A 20,156-nucleotide genomic window follows, 5' to 3' on the forward strand; every position below is an offset into this window, starting at 1 on the left:
TTGGGAGGAAACCGAAGCGCACAGAGGAAACCCACTTGGTCACGGGAAGAATGTACATACCCAGATTTGTGGAGAAAAATGGATAATGCCAAAAAGAACTTACCACTATTACTGCCTAACATACTGAAAAAAAAATCTATAAAGTGTTTTATTAAACAAAAGAATAATTCTGGTACATTAAACGTGAACAATGTATCTTCCTACATATAGAGAGAGCAGCTGGTCACAGGATATCATTTTTAAAGGTGGACTTAGGAAGTAACATAACAGCACATAAAATTTAATAATAGCTAATCATTTTCAGTATCATTGAACTGCAGGTTAACACAACTTAAGCCAGAGAGTGGGGAATCTGTGGAACTTATTGATACAGCCAGCTGTGGAGGACAAGTCATTGGGTATATTTAAAGCAGAGGTTGGTAGATTCCCCATTAAACCTCCTTCATCTCGCCTCAAACCCCTTTTTGAGGGTATGAAAGGATGGGTGGGGGGGCAGAAAGGCAGGAGACTGGGACTGAGAGTGAAAATAGATCAGCCATGATGAAATGGCAGAGTAGACTTGATGGGCTAAAAGGCCTAATTCTGTTGCTTTATCATATGGTTTTATGATCTTAAGTGTAGGCTACTTAGCACATTATGCTCCTGTGATCTGTGTAGGGGCCTCTAATAGAGCTCAATCTCTTGTCTGTTTTCCAAGACATTGTTGATTTTCCCTATGAATGTGTTTATCACATTCCCCTTAGATCATTGCTATTGAATCTTCATCCTAGATCATAACAAATTGTAGCTTAAAAAATGCATCTTGGTTCTTTGCCAGTCAGCTTAAATTGCTATCCTCGGGCCACAGCGCATTCTGCTATAGGAAACAGTCCACTTTTCATAGGACAATGAACAGGTTTGTAAATTGAATTTCTGCAAACAGTAACAAAAATTCTGTACAAGAGGTATAATAAAGTAAATTGTGTTTATTCAGTTACCAGACCTAATGTGATTCTTACATGGCATAAACACCTGACCATAATAAAACCATCATATCTTCTGATGCAATTGCAGACCAGTCGGTCTTTGTTGTTTGGTATCCCATTGCCATGTGAGACTCAGAATAGTAATCTTCAATTGATTAGAAGCAAGTACTACCCAACAGTGAGTGAATATGATAAAATCAGTCTGGAATAAAACATTTTGTAAAGGTAATAAAAAGCCAAAGGCTCTGAAATTACCTTCAGGCAACTCACACCTGGATCTGATTTTGATGTTTTAAATACAGAATGAGAAACTGTGATGTGTTGGAATATATTTAAGAAAGAGATAGATGGATTTCTAAACACAAAAGGCATCAAGGGGTATGTGGAGAAAGCAGGAATATAGTACTAAGATAAAGGATTGGCCATGATTCAATTGAATGATAGAGCACATGCACGAGTAGAATGGAAACACAAGTGGAAATGGGGAAAGTTTGAAATAAATGTGTTAAGAGTCAGTCAAACATTGTTGTGGTGTAAACAATGAGGGGAGAAGAAGCACAAAGATGGCAATATAAATATGATAAGAAATCCCTAGGAGCATCATAGGAACACTATCAGAGAACCTTGCTTATGAAGTATCTATTTGCTTTAAGAAAAAACTGCAGACTCTGCTTCCAATGCCCTCTGAGAAATAAAGTTCTAAATATCCATATATCCATCTGGAAAAGAAATTCTCCTTAGTTTCTGACTTATGTGGGTGATTCCTTGTGATTTCAATCAAATGGAAGTAGATTATTATTTGAACTGCAGAGTCTTGTGGGCTGCTGCTGGCAGTTTCAACCATTAATGTTTAGATTCAAAGGATACATGTCAAAATGAAGCCAGAAAATGCAGCTTACACTCAGCAGGAGAGACATCCAGATAACATATTGAGCTGATGGCCCTTCATTAGAACTCAAAAACATGAAGAAAATCAACATGTTTTAAGTTGCAAAGAAGGGGGAGGGATGGGATTTCTGTAAGAGGACAGAAACTGAGAGAAACTGGATGGTATAGATCTGGTGTCAGCTGAACAAAGATGAAATACATGGAAAACAAGGCCCAGGGTTGCCCATTTAGCCCTGCAAGCCTCCTGTACCACGCATTAGACCATTGTTGCTCATCTGTCTCTGAAGTCTCAAAATTTCACCTAATGTGTTTTGGGGAGGTGTAAGTAAGGGATGAACAGAGGTGGGAAGAATAATCGCCTGAATTGTGAGATACAGAACACAGCAGTGTTCAAAATCTCATATAAAGTCATAGAGGTGTACTTCATAGAAATGGTTCCTTCAACCCATTCACTAACTTTTTTGGCCATCTGCTTAATCCATTTGCTTGCATTAAGAGTATATATTTTTCCTATTTATGGGTCTGTCCATGTTCCTCTTAAACATCATCAATGAATCTGTTCCAGCACCAGCTCTGACAGCCCATTACTGATAAGAAGCACTGTTATCACTGGTTAACTAGACTCTGAAAATTCACACTCATTCCTTAATCGCACTTCATTTACTTTTGCACAAGGGAGGCAACATGGCCCCTGTCACCACACTGTTCTAAAGTCTGAATAGAGAAATTGACTAAACAGAATTGACTAGCAGTGACGAATAATGACTATGTATGTTCAAGTTCTTTCTTGCAAGATCACCATTCAAAAATCAAGTGGTAAAAGTCTATAGAAACTACAAATCCACAACTGCTGATACTTTGATGTTAGTTAAATAATTGTCCCTCAGTTAATCCATGTCTCCATATTTCAAATGGCTTCAGTCTTTCACTGTGCAAAGGGAAACTCTCTTAAAAAAACCTTTCTTGCCCAGACATTATCTTAACCTTTGCCTTGTTTCAACTTCCACACCACTACATAAAACATAAATCCCCTCAGATCCCCTTTAAAGCTCCTTACTCTCACCTCAAGGCTATTTTTGATATTCCTATCATGGGAAAAAGACTCTGACTAAGTAGCCTAACTTTGTCTTTTATAGTGTACCTACTTCTATCAGGTCATCCCTCAGCCTCATACATGAAGATGAAAACAAACCCTTCCCATAATTAACGTTTTCCAAACAGGCAACATCCTAGTGAATCACCTTTTCACTGTCTACAATGCAATCACAGCCTTCCTGAAGTGTGGTGACAAGAACTGAACACAATATGACAATCTAAATCTAACCAGTGTTCTGTAATGTTGAAATGTATGTCTCAATCTTGTCTACAGAGGCCAGGGACTAGTATATAAATATGACATATGTCTTCTTCACCAGACTATTTTCCGATGTTGTCACAGCTCAGTATATCATGGAAACCAACCTTTTCTCCAGGGACTCTATCTACACCACTTATTGCCTCTGTAAGGCATTCAACATAATCAAAGACCTCACCCAACCAATGCATTCTTTCTTCTCCCCCTCCCATTGGACAGAGGACACAAAAGCCTTGATAGAATCTTCCACCAGGTTCAAGGACAGTTTCTATTATGGAACTATTGAATAGACCCATGTCGTATGATAAGATGAACCCTGGAGCTCACACTCTACTTTGTTATGGCCTTTTATACCTTATTGTCAACCTATTCTGTACTTTCCTTGTAACCATAACATTTTATTCTGCACTTTGTTATTGTTTTCCCTTGTACTACATTATTGCACTGATACAATTAAATGATCCGTATGGATGGCATGCAAAAACATTTTTATTGCATCTGGGTACAGGTGACAGTAGTATATCAGTTTACTAATTTTTAGGGAACTGTGGACTTGGACTCCTAGATTCCTCTACTCCTCATCTTTCCTAAATGTCCTACCATGTCGCTTGAAAGAGGATGATGTAACGTAGAAATAAGATAATCCCTTGTATTGTGCACTTGGATACAGTTTGAAAATTTGTCTTGCTTGATTGACTGTTCATGTAATTGGGTTACCGTCCCACTTGGATAAGATTGTGGCAAACCTAGAAACCTCAATATCTGGAGTTCATATAATTTTATGTGCTGAAACAAATAATGCATTTCCCTTCTGCCAAATCATTTATATCGCTTATGTGCAATGAAGCTTACTTAAATAGGAAGCAATTAACTTCCAAAAGATTCTTGCTGTGCTGCAAAAGAAGAGTTGTCATGAGAAGATAAAAGACTTATTAAGGAAAAGTGTGAGTTAAAGGAGGACAAGATTCCAAGGAGCATATCGCTCTCATTTCATTCTACTGTGTGTGTAAAGGGCCGTAGGCATCTATTGTTTTTTCCTATTGGTTTCTTTCAGCCTGTGATCAGCTAGAAGTGTGATTAAGGCTATAAAAGCTGGGATACTACATCACCAATATACAGTATATCTCCCTTTTGTGGTCCACAGGTTGTCAGTATCCAGCCATCCACTGATGCCACACTGCGATATGGAAGCTGGCAGCTCTGAGGAGCTCTTCCAGTCCGTGAATCACGCAGAGCAGACATTTCACAAGATGGAGCTCTACCTCAAGCAACACCAGCTGTGTGATGTCATCCTGATTGCTGGAAATCGGAAAATTCCTGCTCATAGGTAAGGCGTCCTGCCACCTTGCCATTAACACCTCTGGGTGGATCTGCTTGTTGTAAGAGAAAGTCTCTTGGGTTGAGTTGACTTCCTTTTGGAATAAAACTAGGTCCCCTGAGACTCCCATATGGCACGGGTATAGTAAAACTTTGATATTCCATATTAGGATTTGGATTAACAAATCTAAATGGCTCAACAGTTAGAGGATCTGATGTCTTCCATACTCCCGTTCATTCTCCAGGACCCCGGTTCTTGTCACCCTGTCATCCATCAGACATCTAATTTTCAAGTTTTCTTTAAGTTTATTGGGCCTTCTTTCCAGTGTTCCCTGTCACTCACTGGGACCCTGGTTCCTGTACTCCTTTGAAACTCACTTCTTGCTTCTTAATCCTGTTCCTTTTGAGCTTACTGGGACCCTGTTTCTAGCACTCCCTTTAAACTCAGCAGGTTCATTGAGAAAATAGTGAATGCAGTGCATTAAATGTACTGTGGAATATTAATAAGAACAACATCTGATACTCTGTGAAATCTGCTCCAGTATTCCCAAGCATGCCAGGTTAGTGGAGTTTTACGTGGTAAAACTGAGAGAAGACAGCGCAGAGAAAACCACTTTTGTCACTAGGGCTATACAAGGAATGGTGGCTACACTTAACTCTGGGTGTTGCAGCCTGTTGCTGCCGCAGCAGAGTAAATAAGAGGATACTGTAAAACTTTTTCCCAGATGGCCTTTGTCAAGCACAAGCACCTATCTGACTGCAAAGGAACTGAGGATGATGGAAATCTCCTGGACGTACTCAGCTGGTCAGGCTGCAGCTATGGGGGTATAAAAATTTACCTGAAAGCTGTCTATCTCCAGTTTTGATTTTACCTATCTAACAGTAGTGGAGGATATAATAATTAATCAAAATTCATATAGTATATAGTTCTGAATACAATACACGCTCACTATATAAAGACAATAGAGGGAAATATAGACAGGTCAGTAGAATTGCAGCTAATTTGTATGCCTTCTTCTCTAACAGCAGTAGACAGTTTATTTTATCCTTGTTGTATTGTGCTGCAGGTAGATGAGCTGTTCCCTCAACACTACAGTGACCTCAGGTTCAATCCTGACTTCCAGTGCTGTCTGTGTAGAGCAGTGGTTCCCAAGGTTTTTTTTTTGAGTTTCTGACCCTTTGGATCTCAGACCACATCCCCAGAACCTTCTCTCTCTTTCTGACCATTACATAAAAACTATATAAACAATTTTGATTTATAATGCACAGTGAAAGAAAACAGGAACTGCAAATTCAAATCACTGACAAATCATTGCAAAAATTATTCAAATTTATTTAAAGCTGCAAAACAACTATTTTGTATTTAATTACAGTAAAAACAATTTTCATCAGTTTTAGAGCATACATTAGTGATCCGACCTTTCACTACTTTACTACATTTTCACCATTCAGTGAGATGGATGGGCTTGGTGCAGTGAGACCAGCTTCTCAACATCAGGCTGAATGTCTCTCAGAAGGAGTCTCCGATCCCCATGTTCAGTGATTTTCTGTCTGTTTCATTGCCTTGAAAGAATTTGGGTGACTACGCTGAAACCATAATCCACTCAATATGATATTGGAAAGGCAATAAAGAACATCTTAACCTTTTTCCACAGTGCTGGACAGCATTCAGAGAATTTTTCTGCAACCATAATTCTTAATACGATTGTTTTTAAACATTTGCTTCAGCTCCAAGTAATTTTGTAGTGAGATCAGTTCTTCCTACATACTTCCTGATAATTCCTCTTTCAATATTTTTATTAAAATTATATAAATTGCATAAATACAAATACAAAATTCATAAGGATACAAGTAATACAAATTACATTACACTTAAATCACAGTTATATGATTACAGTATCCCATATTCCAAATCAATCATGTAGAAAAAGAAGATTGAATTATGAAATGAAATAAAATAAAATAATTTTATTTTATTTTTAAAAAATCTACTCCTATTACCAAAATGAGCTAGTTGGTAAAAAAAAAGAGAAGAAAAAGAAAGAAATACCTCACCATATAATATTATAATAATAACAGCTCAGATCCATACTTTAATAACAGTTCAAAGATTATGAAAATAACTCAGAAAGGGTCCATAACATTATAACATTAGAAAATCATGTTTAGAATCAGAAATCGAACTACGAATCTTCTCTAGATCAAGGCATAACATAACATCAGATAGCCATTGAACATAAGTGGGTGGGGTGGCCTCCTTCCACTTGAGTAAGGTCGCCCTCCTGGCCATAAGAGAGATAAAGACCAATACCCGCAAATTAGGTGGCTTCAGTTTTGTTACACTATCCTCAACAATACCAAACATGGTAGTCAAAGGACTGGGCTTAAAACTAACATTGAAAAGTACAGAAAAAGTTTGAAGTACATCTTTCCAAAATTTTTCAAGGCTTGGACATGTCCAAAACATATGAATTAGTGTGGCCACTCCATTAGTACATCTTTCACAGTAAGGAGAAATATCTGCGTAGAAACGAGAGAGCTTGCCTTTAGACATATGAACTCTATGTACCACTTTGAATTGTAATAAAGATTGACGAGCACATAATGCTGAAGAATTACTCAATTTTAAAATAATCTTCCAGCTCTCTTCAGATATGAAAATCTGTAAATCCTTTTCCCAGTATCCTTTAATTTTATCTAAAGAAGCTTTTTTCAGTCCCAACAGCAAACCATAAATGTAAGATATTGAACCGTTGTCAAAGGGTTTCAGATTAACAATTGTATCTATTCTTATCTGAACTTGTAGGAAATGTATGTAATTGAGATCTTAAAAATTCTCTTATCTGTAAATATCGAAAAAAGTGGGTATAGGAAAGGTTAAATTTCATTGAAAGTTGCACAAAAGAAGAGAGATTCCCTCCATCAAACAAATCCTGAAATCATTTAATACCCCATCTTTCCCATTCTTTAAAAGATAGATCAATTAAAGATGGTTTAAAAAAACAATTAGAGAAGATGGGACTTGAGAGGGAGAATCTCAGTAAAACAAAATGTTTTCTAAACTGTAACCAAATCCTCAAAGTATGTTTGACCACCACATTATCAGTTAGTTTATTTAAAGATAATGGAAGCGAGGATCCAAGTAAAGAAATAATGGAAAATTTCATAACAGAGTTGACTTCCAAAGAAACCCATACAGAGCAATTCTCATGGTTAATGTAATATATCCAGAACGTAATATTTCATGTATTAACTGTCCAATAATATAACCTAAAATTGGGTAAGGCAAAGCCTCCATTCTGTTTGGTTTTTTGAAGGTGAGTTTTACTTATATGAGGTTTTTTTATTCTTCCATATATAGGAAGAAAGAATTGAATCCAAAGAGTCAAAAAAAAAGATTTAGGAATAAAAACAGGCACAGCTTGAAAAAAGTATATAAATTTAGGTAAGATATTCACTTTGATAGAATTAATTCGGCCAATCAGTGATAAAGAGAGAGGCGACCAATTAGAAAGTGTTTTTTTAACATAATTCATTAAAGTTAAAAATTTTCCTTAAATAAATGTTTATAATTCTTAGTAATTGTTACCCCTAAATACGTAAATTGTTTTCTTAAAATTTTAAAAAGGTTAATATCTGTTGGTATTAAATTGTTTAAAGGAAACAGTTCACTCTTATGTAAATTTAATTTATATCCTGAGAACTGACTAAAATTAGAGAGTAAACGGAACACAAATGGTAAGAGGTTGTAACATTAGATATAAAAATCAATAAGTCATCAGCGAGAGCGACACTTTGTAGATAGCACCTCTCCTTAAAATACTAGTAATCTCTCGAAAAGCTATTGCTAAGGGTTCTAATATGAAATCAAAAAAGCAGAGGGCCCAAAAGACAACCTTGTCTAGTTCCACATTGGAGTTTAAAGGGTTTAGAATTCTGAAGATTAGTAAGAACCCAAGCGGAGGGAGATAAATAAAGTAATTTAATCCAATGAATAAAATTAGGTCCAAAATTAAATTTTTCTAAGGATGTAAATAGATAATTCCATTCAACTCTGTCAAAGGCCTTCTCTGCATCCAAAGATATCACATATTCTGATATTTCCTTACATTGAGAATGCATAGCATTTAACAAATGCTTTATATTAAAATGGGAACTTCAACTTTTAATAAATCCTGTCTGATCATCTGAAACTATAGAAGATATAATATTTTCAAGTCTGCGAGCCAAAACTTTAGATAAAATTTTAGTATCAAAATTGAGTAAAGAGATAAGTCTATACGAAGAACATTCAGTAGGATTCTTATTCTTTTTGAGAATAAGTGAAATCGAAGCTTCGTAAAAAGACTGTGGTAATCTTCCTACCTTAAAGGAATCTGTGAGGGTAGAACATAAGTGTGGTATAAGCAAGGAGGTAAAAGCCTTATAAAACTCTCCTGAGAATCCATCAGATCCTGGGGATTTCCCAGAATGCAAATCTGAAATAGCCTGAGCAATTTCCTCCTGGGAAAGGGGTTGATCCAATTGCCTACGATTATCTATCGAAAGATTAGGAACATTTAATTGATCTAAAAATTTATTCATTGCAATATTATCCTTAATAGAGTCAGAACTATACAACTTGGAATAAAATTCCCTAAGAGTGTCATTAATTTCAAAGTGGTCAGTTGTCATGTCCCCATTAATATTTCTTTAATTTGCCGCTTGGCTATAAATGGCTTCAATTGATTAGCCAGTAGCTTACCAGTTTTATCTCCATGAATATAAAATTGACTTCTATCTTTCAAAAGCTGGCTTTCAATTGGATACGTTAAAAGAAGATCATATTTAGTTTTGGTTTCAATATTACTTTTATATGTTTCAGGATCGGGTACCAAAACATATTTATGGTACGGTTGTTTTAACTGATTAGCTAGTTTGTTTCTCTCTTTGTTAGCTTTTTTAATGATGTTTGCAGTATAAGAAATAATTTGACCCCGGATATATGCTTTAAAAATAACCCATATGATAAGACTAGACATCCCTTCCAATGTATTTTCTTCAAAAAAACAAGTAATTTGATTCTCCATAAATTTTAAGAAGTCCTCATTGGATATCAGTTAAATTAAATCACCAAAATCTACTCATAGGGTTAGGACCAGGGTGATTTAAAGATAGAAGTACAGGAGAGTGGTCAGAAATAGCAATCTCTTTATATTTGATCGATCAAACCAATGGAATCATTTGACTGTCAATAAAAAAATAATCAATCCTGGTATAAGAATGATGGACATGAGAGAAAAAAGAATACTCCCTGTCAGTCGGATGAAGAAAATACCAAGCATCAACTATACCATATTTAGGTAGAAAGGATTGGACAAACAAAGCTGATTTATTAAGTGCGGCTGGTTTGACAGATGAGCGATCTAACACTGGATCTAACCAGCAGTTTAAAATCTCCTCCCATCATAAGAGAGTAAGTACACAAATCTGGCAAAATCGAAAATAGACGTTCAAAAAATCCTGGATCATCTACGCTGGGGGCCTCTACATTAGCAAAAACAATCGATTTACTGTCTAAACTCCCTGATACAATAACAAATCGACCATTAGGATCCGAAACAACTTTATGCTGAACAAAGGAAACTGTATTATCTACAAAAATCGAAACTCCACATGATTTTGCATTAAACGAAGAATGAAATTGTTTATCCTTCCACCGAGTAAAAAAAATGTAAGCTGCCACAGCTGCGTATGTGCATTTCTTGTAAGAAAATAATGGGTGCTTTTAATTTTTTAATATAAGCAAACACTTTGTTCCGTTTAATGGGTTAATTCAGCCCTTTCATATTCAAACTAAATAAGTTAATATTTTGAACCATTTTAAATACAAATCATCATGTAATTAAAAGATCTGGCCATAAGTTATTATAACTAGAAAGCAAACCGTAAGGTAAGGTAGTCAATCAGGCAATCATATATTCAACCCAACACAGCTCTGAGAGAGAAATACGCCCTAGTCCCCTCCCACCCAAAGCCAGAAAGCTGTCCAAAAGACAATCAACGAGCTAACACCTAAGTTCCCTCCCCAAAAAATCCTGTTGCCAGAAACTCTGGTCCTACAAGGTCAAATATGTCCCTACCAAGACACAGCATAAAAAGAAAAATAACTCAGTATTCAAAAATATAAAAGGATCAGTTTAAACAAATTCAAAGAAAGCTATATTAAAATACAACCTCAAAAAGGGATATAATAAAGAACTATCAAAAAAAGAAAAAGACAATATATGAACAGCCAAAATGTAAGCTTATTGAAACCTTATTTCAAATTCATTTTAACAGAGGAAAAAATTGATCAAATAAGAAATGTAACAGTTTTAGACTTCATCCTTCAGAATCTCTTTTGCATCTTCAACTGACTTTATTCTTTTTCGCAATCCGTCTTCAAAACAATACTCAGACAGGTGGGAAATCGAAAGGATGGTTTAAATCCTTTATTATAAAGTTCCGACATAACTTCTTTATATTTCATACCATTAGCCATAACTTCAGGCGAATAATCTTCCACAAATCTGACCTTGTAACAATGGAAATCGATGATTCCTTGTTGATGGGTATGACGAATTAAAAGGTTCCTAATATGAAATTCGTGAAAGCTTAGAATGACCGACTTGGGTCTTGCTGCCGACGGCAATGGCTTCGAAGTCGGCAAGTGATATGCTTGATCGAGCTTCGGCTCAGAGGTTAATAGAACAGTGAATAGCTGTTTCAGAAAGTTTGCGAAGAGCTTTGTAGAGTCAGTACCTTCAATTGATTCTTCAAGACCCAGAATTCGCAAATTATTTCTCCTGTTTCCATTTTCTAGACTGATAATCCTTTTCATCATTTTTTATTGGATAAGGATAACTGTTTGCTGAGTATAAATGTATCTTCAAGACCCACCTCAAGTGTCACCAGTTTTGCAGTATTTTCCTGAATTCGGTTCTCATGCTCAGTTAAAGTTTGTTGGATTGTATCCAATTTGCCATCAAGTTGTTGAACCTCCTCGGAAAATTCGGATTTTTGCCGTTTAAGGAAGTCACAGATTGAATCCAAAGTACCTGGGGATTCATCTTCTGTTTCTCTTTCTTTTGCAGAAGCTTTTGTTCTTTTCCCAGCCATAGTAGAGCAGTATTAAAGTATTATGATAAGGTTTCAAAAAAAACTGGGGAGGCAATAAAGTAAATAGGGTAGGAGCAATCTAAAATGATTTTACTCCATCAGCTGCCAACAGGGCTCTGATAATTCCTCCAAACTACTGTTCAGGAATTAATTTATTACTCAATCTGGAATTTGGATTGAAAGAAGATCCTCAAATCTCTCTGACATGTCTTTACACAGCGCATCCAGCTGGACACAGTATACTTGAAGATCATCATCTGGTATTTTTTCTTTCTCTTCCAAGTCAGCGAGGCTCTGAAATTGGAAAAGGTTGTGACGCCTAACGTTGCACTTAAATAGGTTTAACTTAAACAGAAATGTGGAGATGACTTATTTGACTTTGATAAGATTCACATAATTTCCTTACAATTGAAGATTGATTTCATTCAATTTCAGGCCTAATATTCTTGAGTTGAATACTGAATGAAGCATTTGAGTCTTCAAAGAATTTTATCACAGTTTCAAAATGTGCATATAAACGTCACAGGCAATTTCCTTTTGAGAGCCATCTGATTTCTGTGTGCAACAGCAAGCATTTAGAATGTTCATCATTCTCAATATAAAGCACTCAAAATAATCAAGAACTGAGAACATGGGACTTGGTATTATTTATGGCTGAGATAAGCGTATTTAATGATTTGTGCAGCTGATCACTTAGGTCTTTTGTGACAAGATGTTGTGTGTGAATTACACAGTGAATGGTAAATATGTTAGGTACAACTACTTTCAAGAAAGTAATAACTGCACAGTGGTGGTGCCCCATCTGTTGCACAAGCAGGAATGCTGGTGAATGAAATGTCATTCTGTTTGAAATGTTTTCTACAGTAGTGGTTTGCCATTGCCTTCTTCTGGGCAGTGTCTTTATAGGACGGGTGACTCCAGCCATTATCAATGCTCTGCAGTGATTGTCTGCCTGGCGTCAGTGGTTGCATAACCAGGAAATGATATATGCACCAGCTGTTCATGCGACTATCCACCACCTGCTCCCATGGCTTCACATGATCCTGATCACGGGGCCTAAGCAGGTGCTACACCTTACCCAAGGGTGACCTGTAGGCTAAAGAAGGGAAGGAGCACCTTACACCTTCTTTGGTACAGAAGTCTTTCACCCCACCACCCTACATGACTGGATCAATAACATAAGGCCAGAGTAAAATCTATTTCCACTGGTGGAAAATACATATAGAATGTGCATAATAGGCCAAAGATGAAAGCCTGTTCTATAGCATATACTGTACATCCTTACACCACAGGAAGAGGTCATTTGACTTATTGGGTTGGTGGCAGCTTGTAGAACACACTCCTGTCTCATCACCCCACTTATGTCCGCTGGATCTGGAGATAATATTGTTGGTTCTACGCAGGTCAAGATTAGATTAGATTAGATTCTGAGAACACGCAGTCCTCTTTTATTGTCATTTAGTAATGCACGCATTAAGAAATGATATAATGTTTCTCCAGAATGATATCACAGAAACACAAGACAAACCGACTAAAAAACTGACAAAAACCACATAATTATAACATATAGTTACAACAGTGCAAAACAATACGGTAATTTGATTAAGAACAGACCATGGGCACAGTAAAAAGTCTCAAAGTCTCTTGAAAGTCCCATCATCTCACGCAGATGGTGAACCTCCAGCGCCGCAAACTTGCCGATGCAGCATCCTGGAAGCATCCAACGACAGTCCGAATCCGAGTTCATCCGAAAACTCCGAGCCTCCGACCACCTCTCCGACACTGAGCACTGAGCACCATCTCTGCCGAGTGCTTCGACCCTGGCCCCGGCAATAGGCATTAGGCAAAGCCGAGGATTTGGGGCCTTCCCCTTCCGAGATTCTCGATCGCGCAGTAGCAGCGGCAGTGAAGCGGGCATTTCAGAAGTTTCTCCAGGTGTTCCTCCGTGCTTCTCACAGCTGTCTCCTTCAAATCAGGATTGTGCACGGCCCTTAGTTAGACATACGATATCATTCGGAATGACTGCGCGCGCTGTGTCAGGCCGCCATCTCCTCCTCCTCTTCCTCCTTTTGATGAGGTGTGAATCTTGTTGTTACAGCCATTTTGGAAGATGTTCATAACAGCAGGCACAGTAAACAGCAGCAAAGAACAGCAAGAATTGAAAAATCAAAGAAAAGAACAATGGGTTCTTCATGTTCCCTCTTTATTCTGCAAACCATTTGAAGCCAGAGAGATAAGGACAGCCTGTTATACTGCAAGGACAGAATTACAGAACCAACTATACATAGTACAATTTTCTGAACATTTCCTGAACAGTTACAGTGAAATAGGTGATTATACAGATATAAAAGCAAGCCTAAAGAAAGTTAAATTACGAGAAAAATTGCAATTTAGACCCTAATTCCACACAACCCTGTGACCTATTTCAGCTCATCAACACCCCACTAATTCCTCTGTACCCACCTGAACTAAAGGCAATTTACAGAAGGTAACTAACCTACCAATAGGTTGTTAAGGGGAAGATGGTGTACCAGGGAGAAGCCTCGGCTGGAACTTGTGATCTACACACAGTTAGCAACCAAGGTAAGGACCAATCACAGATCCCTGCAGCAGTAGGCAGCAACCATGTCACCTGCATTACACCACCATAAACCCGAAGGGCCAAATGGCTTCATTTTCTTAAAATACAATTTTTATTGAATTTTCAAAATGAATACATGAAAAGATAGTGTCTACCCTCCCCCCCTCCCCTTAACCCTCCACCCCCCCATATATAGTCCTACCTAAAAAAGAAGAAGAAAAGAAAAAGAAGAACCGCCTGGGTGTTGGAGGGTTTCCACATGCTCCATGGAGTTCAAAATAAATTTGGTATACTTATTCGTTACTTTCCCCAAGGGACTAAGATCTTTATCGGAGCACTTAAATATGCCATCCTATCTTTTGTAAATAAGGGCACCAAATATTCAGAACCAAATGGCTTCATTCTATGGAGAAAGGAAATAGAGTATATGTCATAGTACAGCATTTGCGTATTTAGCACATTCATAAAAGTATATGTCGGTCATGCCCCAGGACAAGCTGATGCTCTTAATCCAGACAGTGGAAAGACATAAAATTATGATAATTCACAAAATAAATTAACAGTGCAATTAAAAGCGAATAATTAGGTAGTGTTCATGAGCAAATCTGATGGTGGAGGGGAAGTAGCTGTTCCTAAATCATTGGAGTGTGGGTCCTCAGGTTCCTGTACCTCGTCCTTGATGGTAGTAATGATGGAGGCAGTGCCTGCACTTTGGCTGAGTGTCAGGCAGTTCGAATTCACCATTATGGGAGTTAGCATGTTAATTGATACATTGTGATATGAGGGGCACATATGAAATGAAAACAGGAATGGTCCATGCTACCCATTTTGACTACTCTGCATTTTCAATAAGATCACAAGCAACATACTTATACACTAATCCCCTATTCCACTCTCTCTCTACTTTTAGTAATTGCCATTAACAGTCTGATGTGCTTTTGATGCTGCTCATTGCGCTGTCATGAGGTCCCTGTTTATATATTGTGATTTTTGCATATTTTTTTGACGTATAGACAAAATTAACTGTTGGAGGTCTGTAGAAACTGTAGAAGCTTATAAGGCTTCACTTCACAGAATGATGTGCCTCCGGCACCTTCATTAATAATTTCTACATTCTACTAAATATTAATTTTTATTGCAATGCATAATCTGTAATTAAAATTATCTTTATGAATAAAAGAAATGCAAATGTATTACCCCTCGTAATTGTGTATATCTCTATCAAATCTCCTCTCATTATTTAATGTTCTAGGGAATAAAGTTCTAATCTATTCAACCTTTCCCTTTAACCCAGATCCTCATCCCAGCAACATCCTTGTAAATTTTCTCTGCCACTCTTTCCAACTTATTTACATCTTTCATGTAAGTAGCTGGCCAAAACTGCACACAATATTCCAAATTAGGCCTCACCAATGTCTTTTACAATTTCAACATAACATCCAATCTCCTGTACTCAATATCTGAAGGCCAAAGTGCCAAAAGCTTAATTTTACGACCCTGTCTACTGTGATGCCTTTTCCAAGCAACTATGGATCACGTTCACAGATCCCCCTGTTCTACTGCACTCCTCTGTGTCCTACTGTTCACCGTATAAGACATACCCTGGATGGCCATCTCAAAGTGCAACACTCACACCAGTGTGCATTAAATTCCATCTGCTATTTTTCAGTCCACTTTTCAACTGGCCCAGCAGATCCTCCTTCAAGATTTGATTGTTTTCCTCTCTATCTACTACACCCTCAATCTTGGTGTCATCTGCAAATTTGCCGATCCAGTTTGCCGCATTATCATCCAAATGGCAAATAACAACAGATCCAGCACCAATCCCTGTGGCACACTACCAGTCATAGGCCTGTAGTCAGAAAGGCAACCATCTACAGGCACTCTCTGGCTTCTTCCATAAAGTCAATGTCTAATCCATTTTGCTACCTCATCTTGAACACCAAGTAACCGAACCTTCTTGCCCAACCTTCCATTCAGGACCTTGTCAATGTCAATCCACTGCCTGCCTTCATCACCTTTCCTGGTAATTTCCTTAAAAAACTCTATAAGATTGGCTAGACAAGCCTTACCATGCAGAACGCCATATTGACTATCCCTAACAGTCCCTGTCTATCCCAATATTCATTATTATATTGAAATAGTCCTCTACTGTGCCTATTGTCTTCTTTATTAATTATTAATTAATTAATTAATTATTGTACTGCCCTGCACTGTTTTGTGCACATTATGTAGTCCTGTATAGGTCTGTAGTCTAGTGTAGTTTTTGTGTTGTTTTACATAGTCTAATGTAGCCTTGAGTTGTCTCGCATAGTCTAGTGTAGTTTTGTGTGTTTCATGTAACACCATGGTCCTGGAGGAACGTTGCTTCGTTTTTACTGTGTACTGTACCAGCAGTTAATGGTCGAAATGACAATAAAAAGTGACTTGACTTGATATATACGGTCCCTTAGAATACCTTCCATTAAATTTCCCACTACTGATGTCAAGCTCAATGGCCTATAATTTCCTGGCTTATTCTTAGACCCTTTCTTTACCAATGGAAAAACATTAGTTGCCCTTTATCCTCTGGCACTTCCCCAGTGGCTAAATATATTTTATATATCTCTGCTAGAGCCCTCATAGTTCTACACTATCCTCCCACAGGGTCCAAAGGAAGACCATGACAGGCCCTGTGGTTGATCCACACTAATTTGCCTCAAGACAGCAAACACCTCCTCTTCTGTAATCCGTACGTGGTCCATGACCTTCATGCTATGTTTCCTCACATCTGTAGACTCTGAATCCATCTGTTGAGTAAGTACAGATGCAAAAATAGCCACTTAAGTTCTACCCCATCTCTTTTGGCTCCATGCATACAGTAGATGACCATTCTGATCTTCCATGGGACCAATTTTGTCCCTTGCTATCCTTTTGCTCTTAATATTTATCTGTAGAACCCCTTAGGATTTTCCTTCAGCTTGTCAGCTAGAGCAACCTCATGCTTTCTTTTTGCCCTCTTGATTTCATTCGTAAGTGTTCTCTTGAATTTCTTATAATCATCAAGTACCTATCTCTTCTTGCCTGCCTATTTCTACCTTGGACTTCCTTGTTTTTCTGAACTAGAGCCTCAAAATTTTTTGAAAACCAAGGTTCTAAAACCCCTTTTATTCTGACTGGAACATACAAACTCTGCACACTCAAAATTTCAATTTTGAAGGCCTGCCAATTATCAAGTGAACCTTTACGAAAAACAACCTGCCAGATCCTTTATGATCCAATCAAAATTGGCCTTTCTTCAAATTAGATTCTCATCCCGAGGACTAGACCTATCCTTTTCAATAACTACTGTACCTTGAAATTAATGGCATTTTGATCACTTGATGCAAAATTTTCCCCTACACAAACTTCTGTCACCTACCCTGTCTCATTCTGAAATAGGAAATCCAGTACCACACTCTCTCTAGTTGGGACTTCTATGTTTAACACCATAAGATATAGGAGAGAATTAGGCCATTCTCAGTGCATTAGCTAAGTACTAACAGAAATTTAAAAAAAAATCTTATTAGAGCCTGTGACTTTGCTGTCCAAGCCTGTTGAGCCATAGCCAGACCACTCTAACACTGCCCCACTCAGACAATGGCCATTCCGCTTCCACCTCCTTTCATTTTGATGGCTCAGACAAGGACTCACTTGCAATGAGACTTGCAGTTTTCAAATGGCTCCCAACTTGCAAGATGTTACTCTCTCACTCCCTGTTTCAACACTGTCTAACAAATCTAATAAAATCTAACAAATATGTGCAGGTTACCATAAATTTCAAAGAGCACCTTCAACATGCAGTGGATTCTGGTTAATTGGCACATATTGGGATAATTGGGATATATTTTGGCCCCATTAGCATTTTCTCCTATTAGATGAAGTTCCATGAAAATAGTTTAAAAAGTATTAATAAGTACCATTTTACTGAGTAACAAATTATGTATTTAATATGGAATATATTAGAACACTATGGCAGTGTTATAAAACTGTGTATTGGTTCCTTATAGTTATTGACAGAGGAATTGATCCAGGGTACATTGCCATGTTCTTTTGATTGACAGTAAATGAACAAAGTCAGCACAGACACCTATTGGAGATAATGGACTGCCTTCATACAATGCTTTCAACAATTGCATCTGCCAAATCTTCATTTTCATTGTAACAGTCAGGGTGATTGTTGATATCTTCAAGTTCTTTGTAGTCCTTAAATTGTTGAAGTAGTAAAATTGCTTCATTTTCAGGTCTGTTTTTTTTTGGCATCCCCTAGTCTGAATGTTTGAAACTGTTGTGAGCAACACAGTTCTGAATTGCCTTGCTGCTTATTTCTCAACAATTATCAGTGACAAAAATCATTGCATTTGAACACAAACACATACAACAGAGGCTATTTAAAAATGGTCCGCTGTAAGCATGGAGTAGTGTCTAGTGGCCATAAAAGTGCATGTGATTGATGTTAGTTAAAAAGTGTTTGGTAACAGTTTAGATTTGTTTCTACAGCCTCCATCAGTTTTTGTTCTTTAACAGTTGACACTCTTAAGTTACTGCCCCAATTAACTGACCTAATTAACTCGAATCCACTCTATAGTACTATACTTAGAGCAGTTTGTTTCAGTGCATTGGTTAAAAGAAACAATATGTGTAAGTATTGCTTGTTTGTATAATTATTTCTAATTATACAAACCTCTTCAACAATAGTAATTTGTTGTATAGGCGTACTTAGTAATATCTCCAAGGACTGAATTTTAAATTGAATATTACTGCAATTGTTAGGCTGCCTGTGCTTCAGATTTCTTCCTCATCCAGTTTCATCAGCAAGTTTATTACCTATTTTGGTTTTGACGTTCTTATGGTTCCTGTCTACCTTGCCATTCATGTTATCCATGCTATCCTATGCTCTTTGGCCACTTTATTAGATACACCTGTACATCTGCTCATTTATTAAAGATATCTAATCATGGCAGCATTTCAATGCATAAGATCAAGCAGACATGGTCAAAAGTTTCAGTTGTTGGACAGACCAAACATCTGAATGGGGAAGAAATGTGATCTATATGAATTTCACCATGGAAGGATTGCTGGTGCCTGTCCAAGTGGTTTGAATATCTTAGAAACTACTGATCTCTTCAGATTTTCATGCTCAACAGTTGCTAGAGTTTACAGATAATGGTGTGAAAAACAAAACCAAAAATATCATCCATTGAGCAGCAGTTCTGTGGGGGAATACACCTTGTTAATGAGAGAGGGCAAAGGAGACAGACCCGATTGGTCAAGCTGACAGAAATGTGACAGTAACACAAATAACCACATGTTACAACAGTGGTGTACAGAAGAGTATCTGTGAATGCCCAATGCTTTGAATCTTGAGAGGCTGCAGCAGCAGAAGACCACAAACATACACTCAGCAACCTAATAATGTGGCCACTGTATGTACATCAAATCTCTATCAGCTTATAGAGTAAATTTTCTCAGAAGTATCAATGCCTACTTTGTCCCATAATCCTGTCCTTTTGTCAGTAATCAATCAAAGCCACTAACTTTTCAACTAAAAGTGGCAATTGCTTTTCTTTGTGCATTTTATTTATAGACTTACCTAGAAGGATTTCACACAGGTTTAATATCCTTTGGGATTGAAAATTTGTATGAATTTCTGGTCGTATATATTTATTCACAGTTAGCTTGTTAATGTTGTGTTAACTCCTGACCGTAGTGAACAGTTTCTGTGCCTGCATTAAACAGTCACTGCGTACCATGTTTCAGACCGTTCAGATTTTGAACTTACTGAATAGAAATTCATCAATATCCATGACCAAAGTCTCCAGATTCTCTTGAACAAGCCATCCCAAGGGCAAGATCTTTACATATATGATACACTTGTGCAGAGAGGGCAGAA

The 20,156-nt window shown here is 37.3% G+C and overlaps 1 protein-coding gene across 1 annotated transcript in view; it reads left to right on the forward strand.

The window, feature by feature from the left end:
• The first annotated feature begins 4,391 nt into the window (after nucleotides 1–4,391).
• Nucleotides 4,392–20,156, forward strand: part of LOC140198407 (kelch-like protein 1) — a 231,910-nt gene continuing 216,145 nt past the window's right edge. Inside the window, exon 1 of the mRNA XM_072259500.1 lies at nucleotides 4,392–4,534. Within this exon, the coding sequence (XP_072115601.1) occupies nucleotides 4,392–4,534 (143 nt within the window). The remainder of the gene's footprint in view (nucleotides 4,535–20,156) is intronic.

The sequence above is a fragment of the Mobula birostris genome, chromosome 5, assembly GCF_030028105.1.
Source record: "Mobula birostris isolate sMobBir1 chromosome 5, sMobBir1.hap1, whole genome shotgun sequence".
NCBI classification, from domain to species: domain Eukaryota; kingdom Metazoa; phylum Chordata; class Chondrichthyes; order Myliobatiformes; family Myliobatidae; genus Mobula; species Mobula birostris.